The 19,697-nt window shown below is 51.8% G+C and overlaps 1 protein-coding gene across 1 annotated transcript; it reads left to right on the plus strand.

Moving 5' to 3' along the window:
• Window positions 1-15,683: 15,683 nt before the first annotated feature.
• On the plus strand, window positions 15,684-17,581 carry LOC123408788 (transcription factor TCP15-like). Its single transcript, XM_045101831.1, has one exon. The coding sequence runs from the start codon at window positions 16,225-16,227 to the stop codon at window positions 17,425-17,427; it is 1,203 nt and encodes a 400-aa protein (XP_044957766.1). The 5' UTR covers window positions 15,684-16,224; the 3' UTR covers window positions 17,428-17,581.
• The last annotated feature ends 2,116 nt before the right edge of the window (window positions 17,582-19,697 follow it).

Raw genomic sequence — 19,697 nt, forward strand, 5'->3', positions numbered from 1 at the left:
TCGGTAACCAACCATATAACTCAAATACGCATAAAACAACGTCGAACCTTAAGTGTGCAGACCCTGCGGGTTCGAGAACTATGTAGACATGACCCGAGAGACTCCCCGGTCAATATCCAATAGCGGGACCTGGATGCCCATATTGGATCCTACATATTCTACGAAGATCTTATCGTTTGAACCTCAGTGCCAAGGATTCGTATAATCCCGTATGTCATTCCCTTTGTCCTTCAGTATGTTACTTGCCCGAGATTCAATCGTCAGTATCCGCATACCTATTTCAATCTCGTTTTACCGGCAAGTCTCTTTACTCGTTCCGTAATACAAGATCCCGCAACTTACACTAAGTTACATTGCTTGCAAGGCTTGTGTGTGATGTTGTATTACCGAGTGGGCCCCGAGATACCTCTCCGTCACACGGAGTGACAAATCCCAGTCTTGATCCATACTAACTCAAGTAACACCTTCGGAGATACCTGTAGAGCATCTTTATAGTCACCCAGTTACGTTGCGACGTTTGATACACACAAAGCATTCCTCCGGTGTCAGTGAGTTATATGATCTCATGGTCATAGGAATAAATACTTGACACGCAGAAAACAGTAGCAACAAAATGACACGATCAACATGCTACGTCTATTAGTTTGGGTCTAGTCCATCACATGATTCTCCTAATGATGTGATCCCATTATCAAGTGACAACACTTGCCTATGGCCAGGAAACCTTGACCATCTTTGATCAACGAGCTAGTCAACTAGAGGCTTACTAGGGCCAGTGTTTTGTCTATGTATCCACACAAGTATTGTGTTTCCAATCAATACAATTATAGCATGGATAATAAACTATTATCTTGATGCAGGAATTATAATAACAACTATACATTTATTATTGCCTCTAGGGCATAATTCCAACGGTCTCCCACTTGCACTAGAGTCAATAATCTAGCCCTCACATCACCATGTGAATTACATTGTAATAAATCTAACACCCATACAGTTCTGGTGTCGATCATGTTTTGGCCGTGGAAGAGGTTTAGTCAGCGGGTCTGCTACATTCAGATCCGTGTGCACTTTGCATATATTTACGTCCTCTTCCTCGACGTAGTCGCGGATGAGGTTGAAGCGTCGTTTGATGTGTCTGGTCTTCTTGTGAAACCGTGGTTCCTTTGCTAAGGCAATGGCACCAGTGTTGTCACAGAACAAGGTTATTGGATTCAGTGCGCTTGGCACCACTCCAAGATCCGTCATGAACTGCTTCATCCAGACACCCTCCTTAGCCGCCTCCGAGGCAGCCATGTACTCCGCTTCACATGTAGAATCTGCTACGACGCTTTGCTTGGAACTGCACCAGCTTACTGCACCCCCATTAAGAATAAATACGTATCCGGTTTGCGACTTGGAGTCGTCCGGATCTGTGTCAAAGCTTGCATCGACGTAACCTTACGGCGAGCTCTTAGTCACCTCCATACACGAGAAACATCTCCTTAGTCCTTTTCAGGTACTTCAGGATATTCTTGACCGCTGTCCAGTGATCCACTCCTGGATTACTCTGGAACCTACCTGCCATACTTATGGCCAGGCTAACATCCGGTCTAGTGCACAGCATTGCATACATGATAGAACCTATGGCTGAAGCATAGGGGACGGAGCGCATATGCTCTCTATCTTCATCAGTTGCTGGGCACTGAGTCTTACTCAATCTCGTACCTTGTAAAACTGGCAAGGACCCTTTCTTGGACTGTTCCATTTTGAACCTCTTCAAAACTTTATCAAGGTATGTGCTTTGTGAAAGTCCTATCAGGCGTTTTGATCTATCCCTATAGATCTTAATGCCTAGAATGTAAGCAGCTTCTCCTAGGTCCTTCATAGAGAAACTTTTATTCAAGTAACCTTTTATGCTCTCCAAAAGCTCTACTTTGTTTCCAATCAGTAATATGTCATCCACATATAATATTAGAAACGCCACAGAGCTCCCACTCACTTTCTTGTAAATACAAGATTCTCCAACCACTTGTATAAACCCAAATGCTTTGATCACCTCATCAAAGCGTTTGTTCCAACTCCGAGATGCTTGCACCAGTCCATAAATGGATCGCTGGAGCTTGCACACCTTGTCAGCATTTTTAGGATCGACAAAACCTTCGGGTTGCATCATATACAACTCTTCCTTAAGGAAACCGTTAAGGAACGCCGTTTTGACATCCATCTGCCAGATTTCATAATCGAAAAATGCAGCTATTGCTAACATGATTCTGACCGACTTAAGCATCGCTACGGGTGAGAAAGTCTCATCGTAGTCAACTCCTGGAACTTGTGAAAAACCCTTTGCCACAAGTCGAGCTTTATAAACGGTCACATTACCGTCAGCGTCCGTCTTCTTCTTAAAGATCCATTTGTTCTGAATAGCCTTGCGGCCCTTAGGTAGTATCTCCAAAGTCCACACTTTGTTCTCATACATGGATCCTATCTCGGATTTCATGGCTTCTAGCCATTTGTTGGAATCTGGGCCCACCATTGCTTCTTCATAATTTGCAGGTTCATTGTTGTCTAACAACATGATTGACAAGACGGGATTACCGTACCACTCTGGAGCAGCGCGTGATCTCATCGACCTGCGTGGTTCAACAGAAACTTGAACTGGAGTTTCATGATCATCATCATTAACTTCCTCCTCAACCGGCGTCCCAACGACAGAGGTTTCCCCTTGCCCTGCGCCACCATCCAGAGGGATGAGAGGTTTGACAACCTCGTCAAGTTCTACCTTCCTCCCACTCAATTCTCTCGAGAGAAACTCCTTCTCGAGAAAAGCTCCGTTTTTAGCAACAAACAGTTTGCCCTCGGATTTGAGATAGAAGGTATACCCAACTGTCTCTTTTGGGTAACCTATGAAGACGCACCTTTCCGCTTTGGGTTCCAGCTTTTCAGGCTGAAGCTTTTTGACATAAGCATCACATCCCCAAACTTTAAGAAACGACAACTTTGGCCTCTTGCCATACCACAGTTCGTATGGTGTCGTCTCAACGGATTTTGATGGTGCCCTATTTAAAGTGAATGCAGCTGTTTCTAATGCATAACCCCAAAATGATAACGGCAAATCAGTAAGAGACATCATAGATCGCACCATCTCTAACAAAGTACGATTACGACGTTCGGATACACCATTACGCTGTGGTGTTCCAGGCGGTGTTAACTGCGAAACAATTCCACATTGTCTTAAGTGAGCACCAAACTCGAAACTCAGATATTCACCCCCACGATCAGACCGTAGGAACTTGATCTTCTTGTTACGATGATTTTCCACTTCACTCTGAAATTGCTTGAACTTTTCAAATGTTTCAGACTTGTGCTTCATCAAGTAGACATAACCATATATACTTAAATCGTCAGTGAAGGTGAGAAAATAACGATATCCGCCGCGTGCCTCTACGCTAATTGGGCCACTCACGTCGGTATGTATGATTTCCAACAAGTCACTTGCACGCTCCATTGTTCCGGAGAACGGAGTCTTAGTCATCTTGCCCATGAGGCATGGTTCGCACGTGTCAAGTGAATCAAAGTCAAGTGACTCCAAAAGTCCATCAGCATGGAGTTTCTTCATGCGCTTTACACCAATATGACCCAAGCGGCAGTGCCACAAAAATATGGCGCTATCATTGTTTACTCTAACTCTTTTGGTCTCAATGTTATGTATATGCGTATCGCTATCAAGATTCAGTATGAACAATCCTCTCACATTCGGTGCATGACCATAAAAGATGTTACTCATAGAAATAGAACAACCATTATTCTCAGACTTAAAAGAGTAACCGTCTCGCAATAAACAAGATCCAGATATAATGTTCATGCTCAACGCAGGCACTAAATAACAATGATTTAAGTTCATCACTAATCCTGATGGTAGCTGAAGTGACACTGTGCCGACGGCGATTGCATCAACCTTGGAACCATTTCCTACGCGCATCGTCACTTCGTCTTTCGCCAGCCTTCGTCTATTCCGCAGTTCCTGTTTCGAGTTGCAAATGTGAGCAACAGAACCGGTATCGAATACCCAGGCACTACTACGAGAGCCGGTTAAGTACACATCAATAACATGTATATCAAATATACCTGATTTTTCTTTGCCCGCCTTCTTATCTGCCAGATACTTGGGGCAATTGCGCTTCAAGTGACCCATACCCTTGCAATAGAAGCACTCTGTTTCAGGCTTAGGTCCAGCCTTGGGTTTCTTCGGCGGATTGGCAACAGGCTTGCCGCTCTTCTTCGAATTGCCCTTCTTGCCTTTGCCGTTTCTCTTGAAACTAGTGGTCTTGCTCACCATCAACACTTGATGCTCTTTACGGAGTTCAGACTCTGCGACTTTCAGCATCGCAAACAACTCGCCGGGAGACTTGTTCATTCCTTGCATGTTGTAGTTCAACACAAAGCCTTTATAGCTTGGCGGCAATGATTGAAGGATTCTGTCAGTGATAGCCTCTTGCGGGAGTTCAATCCCCAGCTCAGCTAGACGGTTTGAGTACCCAGACATTTTGAGCACATGTTCACTGACAGACGAGTTTTCCTCCATCTTGCAAGCATAGAATTTATCGGAGGTCTCATACCTCTCGATCCGGGCGTTCTTCTGAAAGATATACTTCAACTCCTAGAACATCTCAAATGCTCCATGACGCTCAAAGCGACGTTGAAGTCCCGGTTCTAAGCCATACAAGACTGCACATTGAACTATTGAGTAGTCCTCCTTACGCGCTAACCAAGCGTTCTTAACATCCTGATCAGCCGTAGCGGGTGGTTCATCTCCTAGCGCAGCATTAAGGACATAATCCTTCTTCCCAGCTTGTAAGATTAGCTTAAGATTACGAGCCCAGTCTACAAAGTTGCTTCCATCATCTTTCAACTTAGCTTTCTCTAGGAACGTATTAAAATTCAGGATGACACTCGCGTGAGCCATGATCTACAACACAAATATATTCAAAGTGGACTTAGACTATGTTCAAGATAATTAGAGTTCAACTTAATCAAATTATATGCTAAACTCCCACTCAAAAAATACATCTCTCTAGTCATTTGAGTGGTTCATGATTCACTTACACTATCCCAAGTCCGATCATCACGTGAGTTGAGTATAGTTTCAGTGGTAAGCATCCCTATGCTAATCATATCAACTATATGATTCATGATCGACCTTTCGGTCTCATGTGTTCCGAGGCCATGTCTGCACATGCTAGGCTCGTCAAGCTTAAACCGAGTGTTCCGCGTGCGCAACTGTTTTGCACCCGTTGTATGTGAACGTTGAGTCTATCACACCCGATCATCACGTGGTGTCTCGAAACGACGAACTGTAGCAACGGTGCACAGTCGGGGAGAACACAATTTCGTCTTGAAATTTTAGTGAGAGATCACCTCATAATGCTACCGTCGTTCTAAGCAAAATAAGGTGCATAAAAGGATTAAGATCACATGCAATTCATAAGTGACATGATATGGCCATCATCACGTGCTTCTTGATCTCCGTCACCAAAGCACCGGCACGATCTTCTTGTCACCGGCGCCACACCATGATCATCCATCAACGTGTTGCCATCGGGGTTGTCGTGCTACTTATGCTATTACTACCAAAGCTACATCCTAGCAAAATAGTAAACGCATCTGCAAGCACAAACGTTAGTATAAAGACAACCCTATGGCTCCTTCCGGTTGCCGTACCATCGACATGCAAGTCGATATTTCTATTACAACATGATCATCTCATACATCCAATATATCACATCACATCATTGGCCATATCACATCACAATCATACCCTGCAAAAACAAGTTAGACGTCCTCTAATTTTGTTGTTGCATGTTTTACGTGGTGACCAAGGGTATCTAGTAGGATCGCAACTTACTTACGCAAACACCACAACGGAGATATATGAGTTGCTATTTAACCTCATCCAAGGACCTCCTCGGTCAAATCCGATTCAACTAAAGTTGGAGAAACCGTCACTTGCCAGTCATCTTTGAGCAAAGGGGGTTACTCGTAACGATGAAACCAGTCTCTCGTAAGTGTACGAGTAATGTCGGTCCAAGCCGCTTCAATCCAACAATACCGCGGAATCAAGAAAAGACTAAGGAGGGCAGCAAAACGCACATCACCGCCCACAAAAACTTTTGTGTTCTACTCGAGAAGACATCTACGCAAGAACCTAGCTCATGATGCCACTGTTGGAGAACGTCGCATGGGAAACAAAAAATTTCCTACGCGCACGAAGACCTATCATGGTGATGTCCATCTACGAGAGGGGATGAGTGATCTACGTACCCTTGTAGATCGTACAGCAGAAGCATTAGAGAACGCGGTTGATGTAGTGGAACGTCCTCACGTCCCTCGATCCGCCCCGCGAACAATCCCGCGATCAGTCCCACGATCTAGTACCGAACGGACGGCACCTCCGCGTTCAGCACACGTACAGCTCGACGATGATCTCGGCCTTCTTGATCCAGCAAGAGAGACGGAGAGGTAGCAGAGTTCTCCGGCAGCGTGACGGCGCTCCGGAGGTTGGTGATGACCTTGTCTCAGCAGGGCTCCGCCCGAGCTCCGCAGAAACGCGATCTAGAGGAAAAACCGTGGAGGTATGTGGTCGAGCAGCCGTGAGAAAGTCGTCTCAAATCAGCCCTAAAACCTCCGTATATATAGGTGGGAGGGAGGGGGCCTTGCCTTGGGGCTGAAGGAGCCCCAAGGGGGTCGGCCGAGTCCAAGGGGGAGGACTCTCCCCCCCATACCGAGTTGGACTAGGTTTGGTGGGAGGGAGTCCCCCTCCCTTCCCACCTCCTCCTCTTTTTTTTCCTCTTGATTTTTCTTCTCTTGGTGCATAGAGCACTTGTGGGCTGTCCCACCAGCCCACTAAGGGCTGGTGTGTCTCCCCCAAGGCCTATGGGCTTCCCCGGGGTGGGTTGCCCCCCCGGTGAACTTCCGGAACCCATTCGTCATTCCCGGTACATTCCCGGTAACTCCGAAAACCTTCCGCTAATCAAATGAGGTCATCCTATATATCAATCTTCGTTTCCGACCATTCCGGAAACCCTCGTGACGTCCGTGATCTCATCCGGGACTCTGAACAACATTCGGTAACGAACCATATAACTCATATACGCATAAAACAACGTCGAACCTTAAGTGTGCAGACCCTGCGGGTTCGAGAACTATGTAGACATGACCCGAGAGACTCCTCGGTCAATATCCAATAGCGGGACCTGGATGCCCATATTGGATCCTACATATTCTATGAAGATCTTATCGTTTGAACCTCAGTGCCAAGGATTCGTATAATCCCGTATGTCATTCCCTTTGTCCTTCGGTATGTTACTTCCCCGAGATTCGATCGTCAGTATCCGCATACCTATTTCAATCTCGTTTACCGGCAAGTCTCTTTACTCGTTCCGTAATACAAGATCCCGCAACTTACACTAAGTTACATTGCTTGCAAGGCTTGTGTGTGATGTTGTATTACCGAGTGGGCCCCGAGATACCTCTCCGTCACACGGATTGACAAATCCCAGTCTTGATCCATACTAACTCAACTAACACCTTCGGAGACACCTGTAGAGCATCTTTATAGTCACCCAGTTACGTTGCGACGTTTGATACACACAAAGCATTCCTCCGGTGTCAGTGAGTTATATGATCTCATGGTCATAGGAATAAATACTTGACACGCAGAAAACAGTAGCAACAAAATGACACGATCAACATGCTACGTCTATTAGTTTGGGTCTAGTCCATGACGTGATTCTCCCAATGACGTGATCCAGTTATCAAGCAACAACACCTTGTTCATAATCAGAAGACACTGACTATCATCGATCAACTGGCTTGCCAACTAGAGGCATGCTAGGGACGGTGTTTTGTCTATGTATCCACACATGTAAATGAGTCTTCATTCAATACAATTATAGCATGGATAATAAACTATTATCTTGATACAGGAATTATAATAACAACTATACATTTATTATTGCCTCTAGGGCATAATTCTAACAGTACTATGATTATCTTATAGTCACTCAAGTAGGACTAGGGGTTTCACCTCACCGGAGGGCCCTCAACCTGGGTAAACCGACGTCATGTGTGTTGCGCCCACACCCGTTCCAAGACGCCGTCGGCGCCCATCGGCCCCAACCTACGAGTTAAGCCACCCCATGGCATCTGTCCCGGAAATACCACGACAGTTGGCGCCCACCATGGGGCCGACAATGACGCGGGCCGGAGTAACGTTCCGGGCGGGACCCTTCGCTCCTTCTGGCGAGCGTGTGGCACACGGCCTGGTCGTGGCTACGGCGCGCTCGACTGCGTCAACGACAACGCCCGCCGCTTGGAGGATCCGGACTTCCCCGTTGATGGTTCCATCATTGCCTTCGGCTCTCACAACGTCTACGCCGCAGTCGTCACCGGCGGTTACTCCGCCGAGGTGCTCAACTACGACGAGCTACCGCCGACGGGCGACAGCAACCTCTCCCACACCATCGGCGACCTGTGCGACCGTGTGGAGGTGTTCACCGTCACCTCGCATGGCGGCACGTCTAGGTACCGAACCTCGAACCGTGCGAGGGTGGACACACTCCGCACCCACATCCCTGCGGTGGCCGACCCCTCGGTCGCCACCCAAGAACTCGACAACCACTCCTTGCATCTGCTCCACGAGGCGGAAGCATTGGAGGCTACCAAGCGCGAGTTCGAAACCGCGCGGCGCGAGTTCAACGCGGCACATGATTTCACGCCGGCTGCCACCGGGCCTAGCCAGCGAGATCGTGTGCGACACCGAGGAGGCACAGTCGGCCAGGTGCTGGTCGGCGACTGCCCCCATCTACGGCACCTCCGTACCGAACATGCGGGCTGCGTAGGCTGCCATCGACGAGCTCGAGGGCCTCGATGGTCCGGCTCGCGAGGCACGGCAGGAGGACTCATCGAGGCTGCCAATGCGCAACAGGCCCAGTCGTCCCGCAACTCTACCGGCTCCCGCTCGAGGACCAGCACCAACGTCGGCCAGCCCTGAGCCGGCCGGCGGGAGACCCATCAGGCATCTTTGCGTGCCAACACCCATCAGCACCGTGGAAGCGGCCGGAAGGACCGCAACCCATCTGTTGTCGATAGCCAAGCGTGTGCACCGACTGTCCAGGGCGACCGCCAGTTGGGACGGAGCAGCCGGCGCGAGGAGCGCAACGAGTCAGCCAGGCCGCACGAGTCGGTAGGCGGACGAATCAGCGCGCGCCATATCGGTGATCAGGACGCGCGCATCCACCTGGATCGTATCGCCCAGTCGCGTGCGGTCTAGGAGGAAGGCACAGCCGGCCCGCCATGCTTCGGGCCGCGCATCCTCAAGGAGCCGTTGCCCAAAGGCTTCACCTTGGCCCGCGATACCCCCAAGTACAATGGCTCGACCAAGCCTGAGGATTCGTTGACTGACTACACCACCGCCGTCGGCATCGCCGGCGGCAACAAGTGTGTGGCCGTCCGCTATGCACCCCTCATGTTGCTCGGCTCGGCCCGGACCTGTCTTAACAGCCTGCGAGTCGGCAGCGTGAACAACTGGGTGGACTTCCAGGAGGTGTTTGTGTGCAACTTCACCGGCACGTACAAACGTCCTGGTCGTCCCCGGTAGCTTGCCCTGTGCATACAGGGCCTGGCCGAGCAGCTCCGCGACTACCTCACGTGGTGGACCAAGATCCGCAACCCGTGTGAAGGCGTTCATTAAGTGCAAGCGATCCAGTACTTCATCGACGGCTGCCGAGATGGCACCCTCCTCAAGCACAAGCTCATGCGCCGTGAACCTTCCACCTTCGCGCAGCTCATGGTCGTGGTCGACCAGTATGCCAAGGTCGAGTCTTCTATGAAGCTCCCAGTGCTCGTCGACGCGGCCGACAAGCCGACCGTGTCCCAGCCGGCTGCCACCCCGACAGCTGACCGACCCCATCCGGATCAAGCCAAATGCAAACTCGATCAGCCGGACGCCCGCCAGGGTAAACGGCAGGTTGCAGCCGTCGAGGACGGCCGCATGGCAGATGACCAAGGCTCCAGCCGACGCCAACGCACCCACGACGGCAAGCAGCCGTGGCAGGCCAAGTACACCTTTGAGGCCATGCTCGATGGGCCCTGCAAGTTCCATAGCGGGGCCAAGCCGGCGACGCACACTGCTCGGCCGTGCAGCTGGTTCACTAAGATCGCGCGTGGCGAAGCACTCTCGCTTGCGCCACCTCCGCCGCCTTCCGCTCCCGGAGTCAGCGGGGCCGGTGACGTCTTCCTCCAGCAGGATGCCATCTACGTCATCTTCACCAGCGAGCCCGACGACAAGCACAACCAGCGTAGGCACGCGATGGAGGTCAACGTCGTCGTTCCGCCGGTCCCCTAGTACATGCATTGGTCCGTTAGGCCCATCACCTAGGGCCGCGAGGATCACCCGTCCGTGATGCCAACCATAGGCAGCTATGCGCTCGTATTGGATCCCACCTTCGTCTCCCAACGGTGCACGTGTCGCTTCACGCGGATGCTCATCGACGGCGGCAACAACATCAACATCCTCTACCGTGACACCATGGAGAACCTCGGCATCCTCGAGTCTCATCTCCAGCCAATTCGGACGGTGTTCCACGGCATCGTGTCGGGACACTCCTGCACGCCCATCGGCCGGGTCCGGCTGGACCTGTTGTTCGGCGCCCCTGCTAATTTCCGCCGCGAGCTGATCTGGTTTGAGGTCGTAAACCTCACCAGCTCCTACCAGGCCATCTTGGGCCGGCCGGCCCTAGCCAAGTTCATGGCGGTTCCTCGATACGCCTACCTGAAGATGAACCTGCCAGGCATGTGCAGAATCATCACCGTAGCCGACAACTACAAGAAGTCATCCAAGTGTGCTCTGGCAGGCTCCAAGTTGGCCGAGTCGCTCGTCATCACTGAGGAGCGGCGACAGATCGACCGGCTCGTAGCCCTGGCCCACGAGCCGACCGCCATGCCCGAGCCCAAGCTGAAGCAGCCGGCTGCGGAGGCCCAGTTCCAGCCGGCTACCGGCAAGGACAACAAGAGGGTCCCTCTGGACCCGGCCGACCCCAATGGCAAGTACGTGCTGGTGGGAACTAGCCTTAGTACCAAATAGGAAGGCGAGCTCATCAACTTCCTCCGTGAGAATCGGTACATCTTTGCGTGGTCCCCAAAGGACATGCCTGGAGTCCCGAGGAAGTCCGCTGAGCACTTTCTCCATGCCCGGCCATACGCTAAACCGGTTAGACAGACCTTGCGCCGCTTCTCGCATGCCAAGCGAAAAACCATCGGTGAAGAGGTTGCCCGGATGCTGGCACACGGCTTCATCATGGAAGTTTTCCACCTGGACTATTTGTCGAACCCTGTCCTGGTGCTGAAGAAGAACAAAACTTGGCACATGTGTATCGACTACACGAGCCTAAACAAGGCTTGCCCCAAGGATCCATTTGCTCTGCCCCATATTGATCAGGTGATTGACTTGACGGCCGGCTGCGAGCTGTTGTCCTTCCTGGACGCCTATTCAGGCTACCACCAGATCAAGCTGAATCTAGCTGATCAGCTAAAGACAACTTTCATTATACCCTTTGGGGCGTTCTGCTACATAACAACGACGTTCGGGCTGAAAAATGATGGCGTCAAGTTCCAATGCTGCATGTAGCGATGCCTTTACACGCAGCTCGACCGCAACGTACACGTTTACGTGGACAACGTTGTGGTCAAAACCAAAGAAAGCCACACCCTCCTGGACGATCTCAAAGAGACGTTCGCGAGCCTGCGCGAGTTCGAGATCCGCCTGAACCCGGAGAAGTGCGTGTTCGGCGTGCCAGACGGACAGCTCCTCGGCTTCCTCGTTTCTGAACGAGGGATCGAGGCCAACCCGGAGAAGATCCGGGCAATCGAGCGGATGGCCCGACCGACTGGCCTGGCAGGCGTCCAGAAGGTCATCGGCTGCCTCGCTTTGCTCAGCCGCTTCATCTGCCGGCTGGGAGAGAAGGCCCTCCTGCTCTACCGCCTGCTCAAGAAGGCAGATGGCTTCGTCTAGCATGACGAGGCCGATGAGGCCCTGGCCGGCCTCAAACACGCGCTAAGCACGGCGCCGGTGCTGGCTGCACCAGTAGACAGAGAGCCGATGTTGCTCTACATCGCGGCAACAAGACGCGTCGTCAGCATCGTCATGGCCGTCGAGCGCTCCGAGCCAGGCCGAGCCTAGCCGGTCCAGTGGCCGGTCTAGTACCTGAGTGAGGTGTTGTCTGCGTCAAAGCAGAACTACCCCCACTACCAAAAGATGTGCTATGGCGTGTTCCTGGCGGCCCAGAAGCTCAAGCCCTACTTCCAAGAGCACTAGGTCACGGTGGTGAGCACCGCAACCCTCGGGGAGATCATGGGCAACCGAGACATGTCTGGCCGCATCGCCAAGTGCGCCCTCCGGATGGCCGACCACGACATCAGGTACGAGTCCCGCACTACTGTCAAGTCACAAGCCTTGGCAGATTTCCTCGTCGACTAGGTGGAGACGGAGTACCTACCGCCACCCCGAGACTCCACTCATTGGCTCATGCACTTCGATGGCTCAAAGATGCGCACCGGCCTCGGGGCCAGCATCGTTCTCTCCTCCCCCAAGGGAGACCGGCTGCAGTACGTCCTACAGATACACTTCGCCGCATCCAACAACGTGGAGGAGTACGAGGCACTCACCCACAGCCTTCGGCTGGCCAAGGAGATCCACGTCCGACACATTCTCTGCTTCAGCGACTCCGACCTGGTGGTGCAACAAGTCACTGGTGAATGGGACGCCAGGGACGCAAACATGGTCAGCTACCGCTTCCTGGTCCAGCAGCTGACTGGCGGCTTCGAAAGCTGTGAGTTCCATCACATCTTGCGAGCCGGGAATGAGGATGTCGACACGCTCACAAAGATCGACTCCACCAGGCAGCCCCTCCGAGCCGCCGTGTCCCTGGAGCACCTGCGCAAGCCCTCCATCACGCCTTCTCCAGAGTCCGAGTCCATCTTCGTGCCAGCAGACCATCTAGATCAGGGTTAGATATCTGCTCCATATTTGGGATGGATATGAGGTGTGTCGGTTAGCCCGGACGTTTGAACCCTGTTTGAGGCACCCGTCTAGATCAAGGTTTTTTACCGGTCATTGACCAGGTTGTCCGCCCGGGAGTATGAGGGGGGGGGGGTTAGGGTGCAAGGGTGTAGATGCTCTAAAGGCAGAATATTCTTTCACTGGGACACGATGTTTTCATCAACAACAAGACGCGTGTAATGACTTCCTCAATTTGAAAACCCGTCGAATCAGTTTATCGGAGATGCTCATATGAGCGGACGTAAAGAAGTACTCCATATTTAAGAAAACATATACACGACAAAAATTAAATTCGAGTCTTGGAGCGTATGCTCCTGCTCATCAAAATGGAATTTTACAAATGTCAAATATATATATAGTTTATTCTTCATCCGAAATAATCTTAGGATCAATTTACAAATAAATTAAATTTTAAATATAAATATTTACATTTATATTGAATCACTACGTAAAATTTGACAAAAGAAAAAATATAGGTCATAATACCAGAAAAATATATTTTTTTGTATTTTTTGCACTATTTTAGTATGTTCGCAATTTTACGTGATATAATTTTTTTTAATATTGGTTATTTTTTTTACAGTCTCGTTTTACGTATAAAATAAGACAGTATTTACGGAACGTAAAATTACGATGCACTGATATTAAAACAGAGAGGGGTGAAGAATAACTATTCCTCATCCAAGGTGACGAATAGCGCGACCCTATATATATATATATATATATATATATATATATATATATATATATATAATAGATGTGTGCATTGCCACGCTAGAATGCTACCTCTAAACTTTTAGGAGAAAAGTTTTAGTATTTTGATTCGCGCAAAAAAAGAAATCGAATGACAAATGTTACCTTCAAATGTTAGAGCATTTACACCCGGACCTCTCAAACCAATCTTAAACGCCCGGACAGATCGTCCCGTCGCTAACTCGTCAGTAAAAAAGTGAACCAAGCGGACCTTTTAAACATGTCTCAAACGCCAGGGCTGACTGTCATCCATCATATCTAACCCAAATTAATGTAGGGAAGATATGGGGCGGTCAAAACACGCCCTCGCGCGTCGAACGGTCCTAGCAGACAGGCATAGCCCACCAACGACCCCATCGCTGTCCCACGAAAACCACAATCTGGCACCTTGCTTTTAACCATATCTCACTCTGACTCGCTTGTTCCTCTCTCTTTGTCCTCTCATCTCCCTCTCCGCTTCCAGTCTAATCCAATCCAATGTCCAGCTCCGGTAGCCACTTCGTCTCACACCTCGACTACGACAAGGAGCTTGCCCTCCGCATTGCCTTGGAGCGGTCTAAGGTGGACACCAACGACAGCTCCGGATCTACAGCGTAACCGCGGCTCCGGCATCAGCGTAGCGCAAACGTCAAAGATGGACCCTCCTGGCCCATGCGCAGCTCCGCTAGGGCACCGTAGTTTACACCGCCTCTGCGACATCTTCGTCCCCCGCCGGCGGCTTCTACATGCAGGTAGCGGTGGATGATATTGCACGCAACGCCAGCCCGCACGCGCATTACGAAATCTGACGCGCGCGCCGCCCGCCACGAAAGGGAGCAGACAAGGGAGAGGGACGCGTCAGAGCAGTCCGTGCATCATCGCTGTTGGATGCAGGCGGCACCCGAGAGGACGAGCGAATCCTCGCATGGGTCTATAGCCGATCCCTCACGAAGGCGAACACGGATGTTCACCGCCTATGGCGGAAGACCATGAAGGTGCTCCGGCTTGCTATTGAGCAGTAGGAGCGCGAGGCGAAGGAGGGAGCCACGGAGGCGACTCGGGTCGCCAAATTCAAGCGAGAGGAGGACAGGGCATTCCTTCGGATGGAGGGTTGGTTCTACTCTTCGACTCAGACGAAGACGTGGCGACGACTGCACCTCCTCCGACAACAACCAAGACCCTCCACGAGCCGCGGACGCCTACGACTGCTCCGACGACTGAAAGGGCAAAGGTCCGGCGAGAAAGTGATGAATCTATGTCGTCTCCGTCCTTAATTTTTAGTTATTTCATACTCTAGTAGAGCATGTGTGTCGTATGCGAACATTGAGTAGCTTCTAGAGATCCGCGTGTGATCTTTTAGTGATCGGTATGTGCATATGTAGTTCCGTTTCATCGTTCGTGCAATGATCTACAAAGTTTACCTTCACGCTACATGGCTTATGTCCTATATGAGGAGTATGGATGTGGAGGACACAATTTGACAGCTAACGCGTGCGGACGCGTTCGCGAGACGTTTGATCATGATTGGCTATAGATGCTCTTACACTTATTTTTGTATTTTTCACCAATGAAGCACCGTCATCCTGTTTCGTATGAAAATTGACAAGCACACTTATTACACTAACAGGACAATTAAAAAAATTCTTAAATTTTATTTACCATTTATTTTTGAATTATCTGTTCATTGAAAAGAATATGCTTCCAGAGCCAAAACCGCCCTCCCATGTATGAGACGCATATACAAAGAAGAGAACCATTTTTTTTTGGGTCTGGAGGGCCTTTTCGTTGCCGCCAACAAGAGCTAAAGCGAAGCTAATGATTTCGCTCCCGTCCTCCTTATCCCCTCTCTAAAAACATACCTTTAATGCGTCGTGATCTCTCTCCTCCAATCCCGACAAAGTACACCATCATCTCCTGCCTTGATGTTCTCCCTCGCTCTCTCTCCCTCCCCCCTTCTCTCTCTCCGCCTTCGCTAGCGCCCCTGTCATGCGCTCCTCCCCCTCCCCCAGCCATCGTCTTCCCTGCAGCGCACAGACGAGGCACACCCACCAGAACACCATAAAATAGTGCTTGTTGATTGATCTCCACAGGCACCCATCTGTCTCTCATCATCATACTTACTACCATATGAAAAATATTTCTCGCCAACCTAGCTAGAGTGTTTCCCTAACAGCACAGCTAGCTCGCTCTCTCTCCTGGTCGATCGATCTCTTTCTCACTCTTAGCGCCGCCGCCACCGTCGCCACCACCACCGCCGTCCCCACATCACCTAACCAGCTGAGCAAAACCCCACAAGAACAGCTCGGTACGTCACCAAACCCACCGCTCAATCTCCCCCAACCAAAAGACAGCATCGTGTATTCTTGTGTGTATATGTCTATGGCCTAATCGAGACCATGGACGTTACCGGGGATGCCGGTGGTGGTCGCCGCCCCAACTTCCCCCTGCAGCTCCTCGAGAAGAAGGAGGAGCATCCATGCTCCATCTCCCCGGCTGCTGGGCTCGGGACGAATGGGTCGGCGACGGGGGAGCTGCAGGTTCGGAAGGCGGCGCCGCCTAAGCGGACCACGAGCAAGGACCGGCATACGAAGGTGGACGGGCGCGGCCGCCGGATCCGGATGCCGGCTATCTGCGCGGCGCGGGTGTTCCAGCTGACGCGGGAGCTGGGGCACAAGACGGACGGCGAGACTATCGAGTGGCTCCTGCAGCAGGCGGAGCCCGCCGTGATCGCGGCCACCGGCACAGGCACCATCCCGGCCAACTTCACCTCTCTCAACATCTCCCTCCGCTCCTCCGGCTCCATGCTCTCCACCATACCCGCCCACCTCCGCGCCGCAGGCCTGCCGGGCTCTCGCTTTGGAGGTGGCCCACGGGCCGACGCGTGGGACCGCTTCGTCGGTCTCGGGTTCGGCGGCGGCCTCGAGAGTCCGGCTTCCACGACCACCTCGTCGTCCTCCCCGCTGCTACTGAGCTTTCACTCTGGAAGCGTCGGCCTCGACGTTTCGCCCTCGTCGTCGGCGGCCGCGGCCAGCACGGAACTGTCCAGGAAGCGGCGTTGGGAGCAAGAAATGCAACAGCAGCAACAACAGCATCATCAACACCAACAGCAACAGCAACAACAGTACCAGCAGCAGATGGCCGGGTATACGCAGAGCCAAATGCCGGGTACTGTGTGGATGGTGCCGACGAGCAACACTCAGGGTGCCGTAGCGGCGCCTGCCGGCGGCGGCGAGTCGATCTGGACGTTCCCGCAACCGGGAAGCGGCGGCGGCGGCTCCGCGACCGTTTACCGCGGCGTGCCGAGCGGGCTACATTTCATGAACATCCCCGCGCCGATGGCAGTGCACGCGCAGCAGCTGGGACTCGGCCAGGCCGGCGGCGGCGGATCAGCAGCAGCGAGCGAGGGACACATGGGGATCCTCGCCGCGCTCAACGCGTATCGTGGGCAGCATGCATCGGCGTCGGAGGTCACCGTGGCCGGGCACAATGGAACAGCTGAAGGGACTACTCATCATCAACATCAGAATCAGCATCAGCATCAGCATCTCCAGCACGGGGGTGGCGAGCCGAACGAGAGCATGAGCGGCAGCGACTCGTAGGGCTTGGCTTCCTGACCGCTGGTCCGTTCCACAGCTTTGGCTTACAAAATTTTCGTCTTTTGATTTGTTCTTCTTTGATTTGTTTCTGCTCTTGAGTTCTTGACTCGATCGCTTGTTATGGTTTTGTTCCTCCTTTATATTCTTGCATGGATCATACGGTTGCATTTCATTTCATTGCAAGCGAGATAGGTGGATGGCCAATCGATCTAGAGAACTTTTTCTCTCTCTTTTGTATCCTTGAGATCTTGTCAATTAGGGTTTTGTCCAAATTCTAGGAGAGGAGACATTATGCAAAGCATGGCTGCCCACTAATTTTCGGTGTTTGCTAATTAATAAGCACGCACCTGGAAAACAAATGGCACGACAGTCGATTCCTCCCCACGCATAGAGCCCAGGGCCGATATGGGGCTGCAGCTTCCCTAGCGAGGTCTCACCAAGAAGGAGACAGAATTGGTGACAAATGTGAATGGTGGCGGAAGCAACGTGGAGGATTGACTGGTTTGGGTGTGGGGTGGAAGTTGACATGGAGGACAATAGTTTTAGAGCGAAGGTCGAGCATGTCACAGGCTTGACTGGTGTAGATGCCGAGTGCGGGATGCTTGCCTGCGTGAAGAGCGGTGGGGTTTAGAGAGAAGGGCGGGATGGCGGCGACAAATATGGCTGTGTGGGGGGATTGGCGGCACGAGAGTGATGTAGGGGGCAGGCGGTTAGTCGGAGAGCGTCATAGGGGTTGGCACTGCTGAAGGAAGAAGAAGGCATCTCAACCGTTGGATGTAGATCAGACGGTGGGAAATGTGATTGAACTTTTTTTTAGGCAACTAATAGATACTCCGTTCGTTTCACAATAAGAAGATGTTTTCGGGAAAGATTAGCAAAGCGGAGAAACACAGAGCGAGGGAGGAGGAGCTGCATCTTATTCTCTTGGCAAGAACTTGAGGATCGAAGAAGCATTCGGAAGGGCGCGAGCAGAACTTTTGATGGACTGACTTTCTCTCTCACTAATCTCTCTGCCCCCGAATTTCAGGATGGGGCCTGCTTCGTCCTAATGACCTATTCAAAACAACAATCGGCCTCAACCTAGCCGGTAAAACTCGTGTAAAAAACGTAACCGTAACATTGCTCGCAGGACGGAGGCCGGAGGGAGTAATGGTGCACCTACGGACGGATTAACGTAATTTTTACGTAATTAGCCAGATGATAAGTCTGTAAAAATCATCCACAACTTTAGCATTTTTGGTAAGTCTGCCCTTTCACCGTCCACCACTTTGTTCTCAAGGAGAGAGGATCTTTCTTTTTTGCTTAACCACTTGGAGAGAAGTTTTTAATTGCGAAACCTCTAGGGCTCTAGGGGAGAAGCAACATGGACATTCACAAGCATGGCTGCGATGCGGTGCCATTGTCCACCACCTTGCACTCTTGTCTCGTTCAACATACTACGTACCTGCGTCATATCCATCATTCTTCAGTCTTCCCACTTCACAGTTCACACGTCAAACGTACGTACCATTCCCTTTCCGCTTTGTCTAGGAAAACCACTACATGCATGCACCATCGTGTCAATGTCAAGGACTAGGGCTAGGCCGGCGTAGGGTGGTAACCTCCTTGTTTGGTTCGAACTGTACCGGCATCTATGTACCTAGTAAAAAAGCCCCCTTGGGTTTGAATGCATATGAGCGCCGGTACTGCCATGCTGTAGCACCAGCGAAGCGTGCCAAAAAAGAAGATGGGAAACCGAAGGAGGCTGGGCGCGACACTGGCGCCCAACAGTAGCGCGCACCGTCCCGCCCGTGAAATCATTGCCAGAGCTTCCGCCCGCCGCAGCAGGTTAACCCGGCCGGCCATCGCCACCGACGATTCCCGGCCGCACGTACGTACACATACCAACCCGACGCCCGGGGAGCAGGAGCTCGCCCGGTCGACCGCTGGCCCGGAGCAGGAGCCGTGAGCGCGCGTGTGCGTGCGGGAGCGACGGCGAGACGATGGACGCGCCCGCGCGCACGGGAGCGGGATCGGGCGACAGGCCCACGCGCTGGCCGCTGAGGCTTGCCCCATATGTAAAGGCTGGGTGTGGGCGTGGTCCTCGCTGCCCGCCCTTATTGTCGCCCGCCAACGCCACGGGCCCGGGTTGAATTCTTGAGTTGCCGCTGTTACGTACGTACGTGCACGAGTAGACGACCCGCCCCTGCTCGATCGGGTGGCTGATCCGGCTAGCTTGTTCCGGCCACATGCACGGTGGACGGTACACGGACCAGCAGCGCCCTCGTGAGATC

Source organism: Hordeum vulgare, chromosome 7H, assembly GCF_904849725.1.
Source record: "Hordeum vulgare subsp. vulgare chromosome 7H, MorexV3_pseudomolecules_assembly, whole genome shotgun sequence".
NCBI classification, from domain to species: domain Eukaryota; kingdom Viridiplantae; phylum Streptophyta; class Magnoliopsida; order Poales; family Poaceae; genus Hordeum; species Hordeum vulgare.

Bases quoted from the DNA above. Each gene is read 5' to 3' on its own strand.
- LOC123408788 (XM_045101831.1), top strand. From the start codon at position 16,225: ATGGACGTTACCGGGGATGCCGGTGGTGGTCGCCGCCCCAACTTCCCC.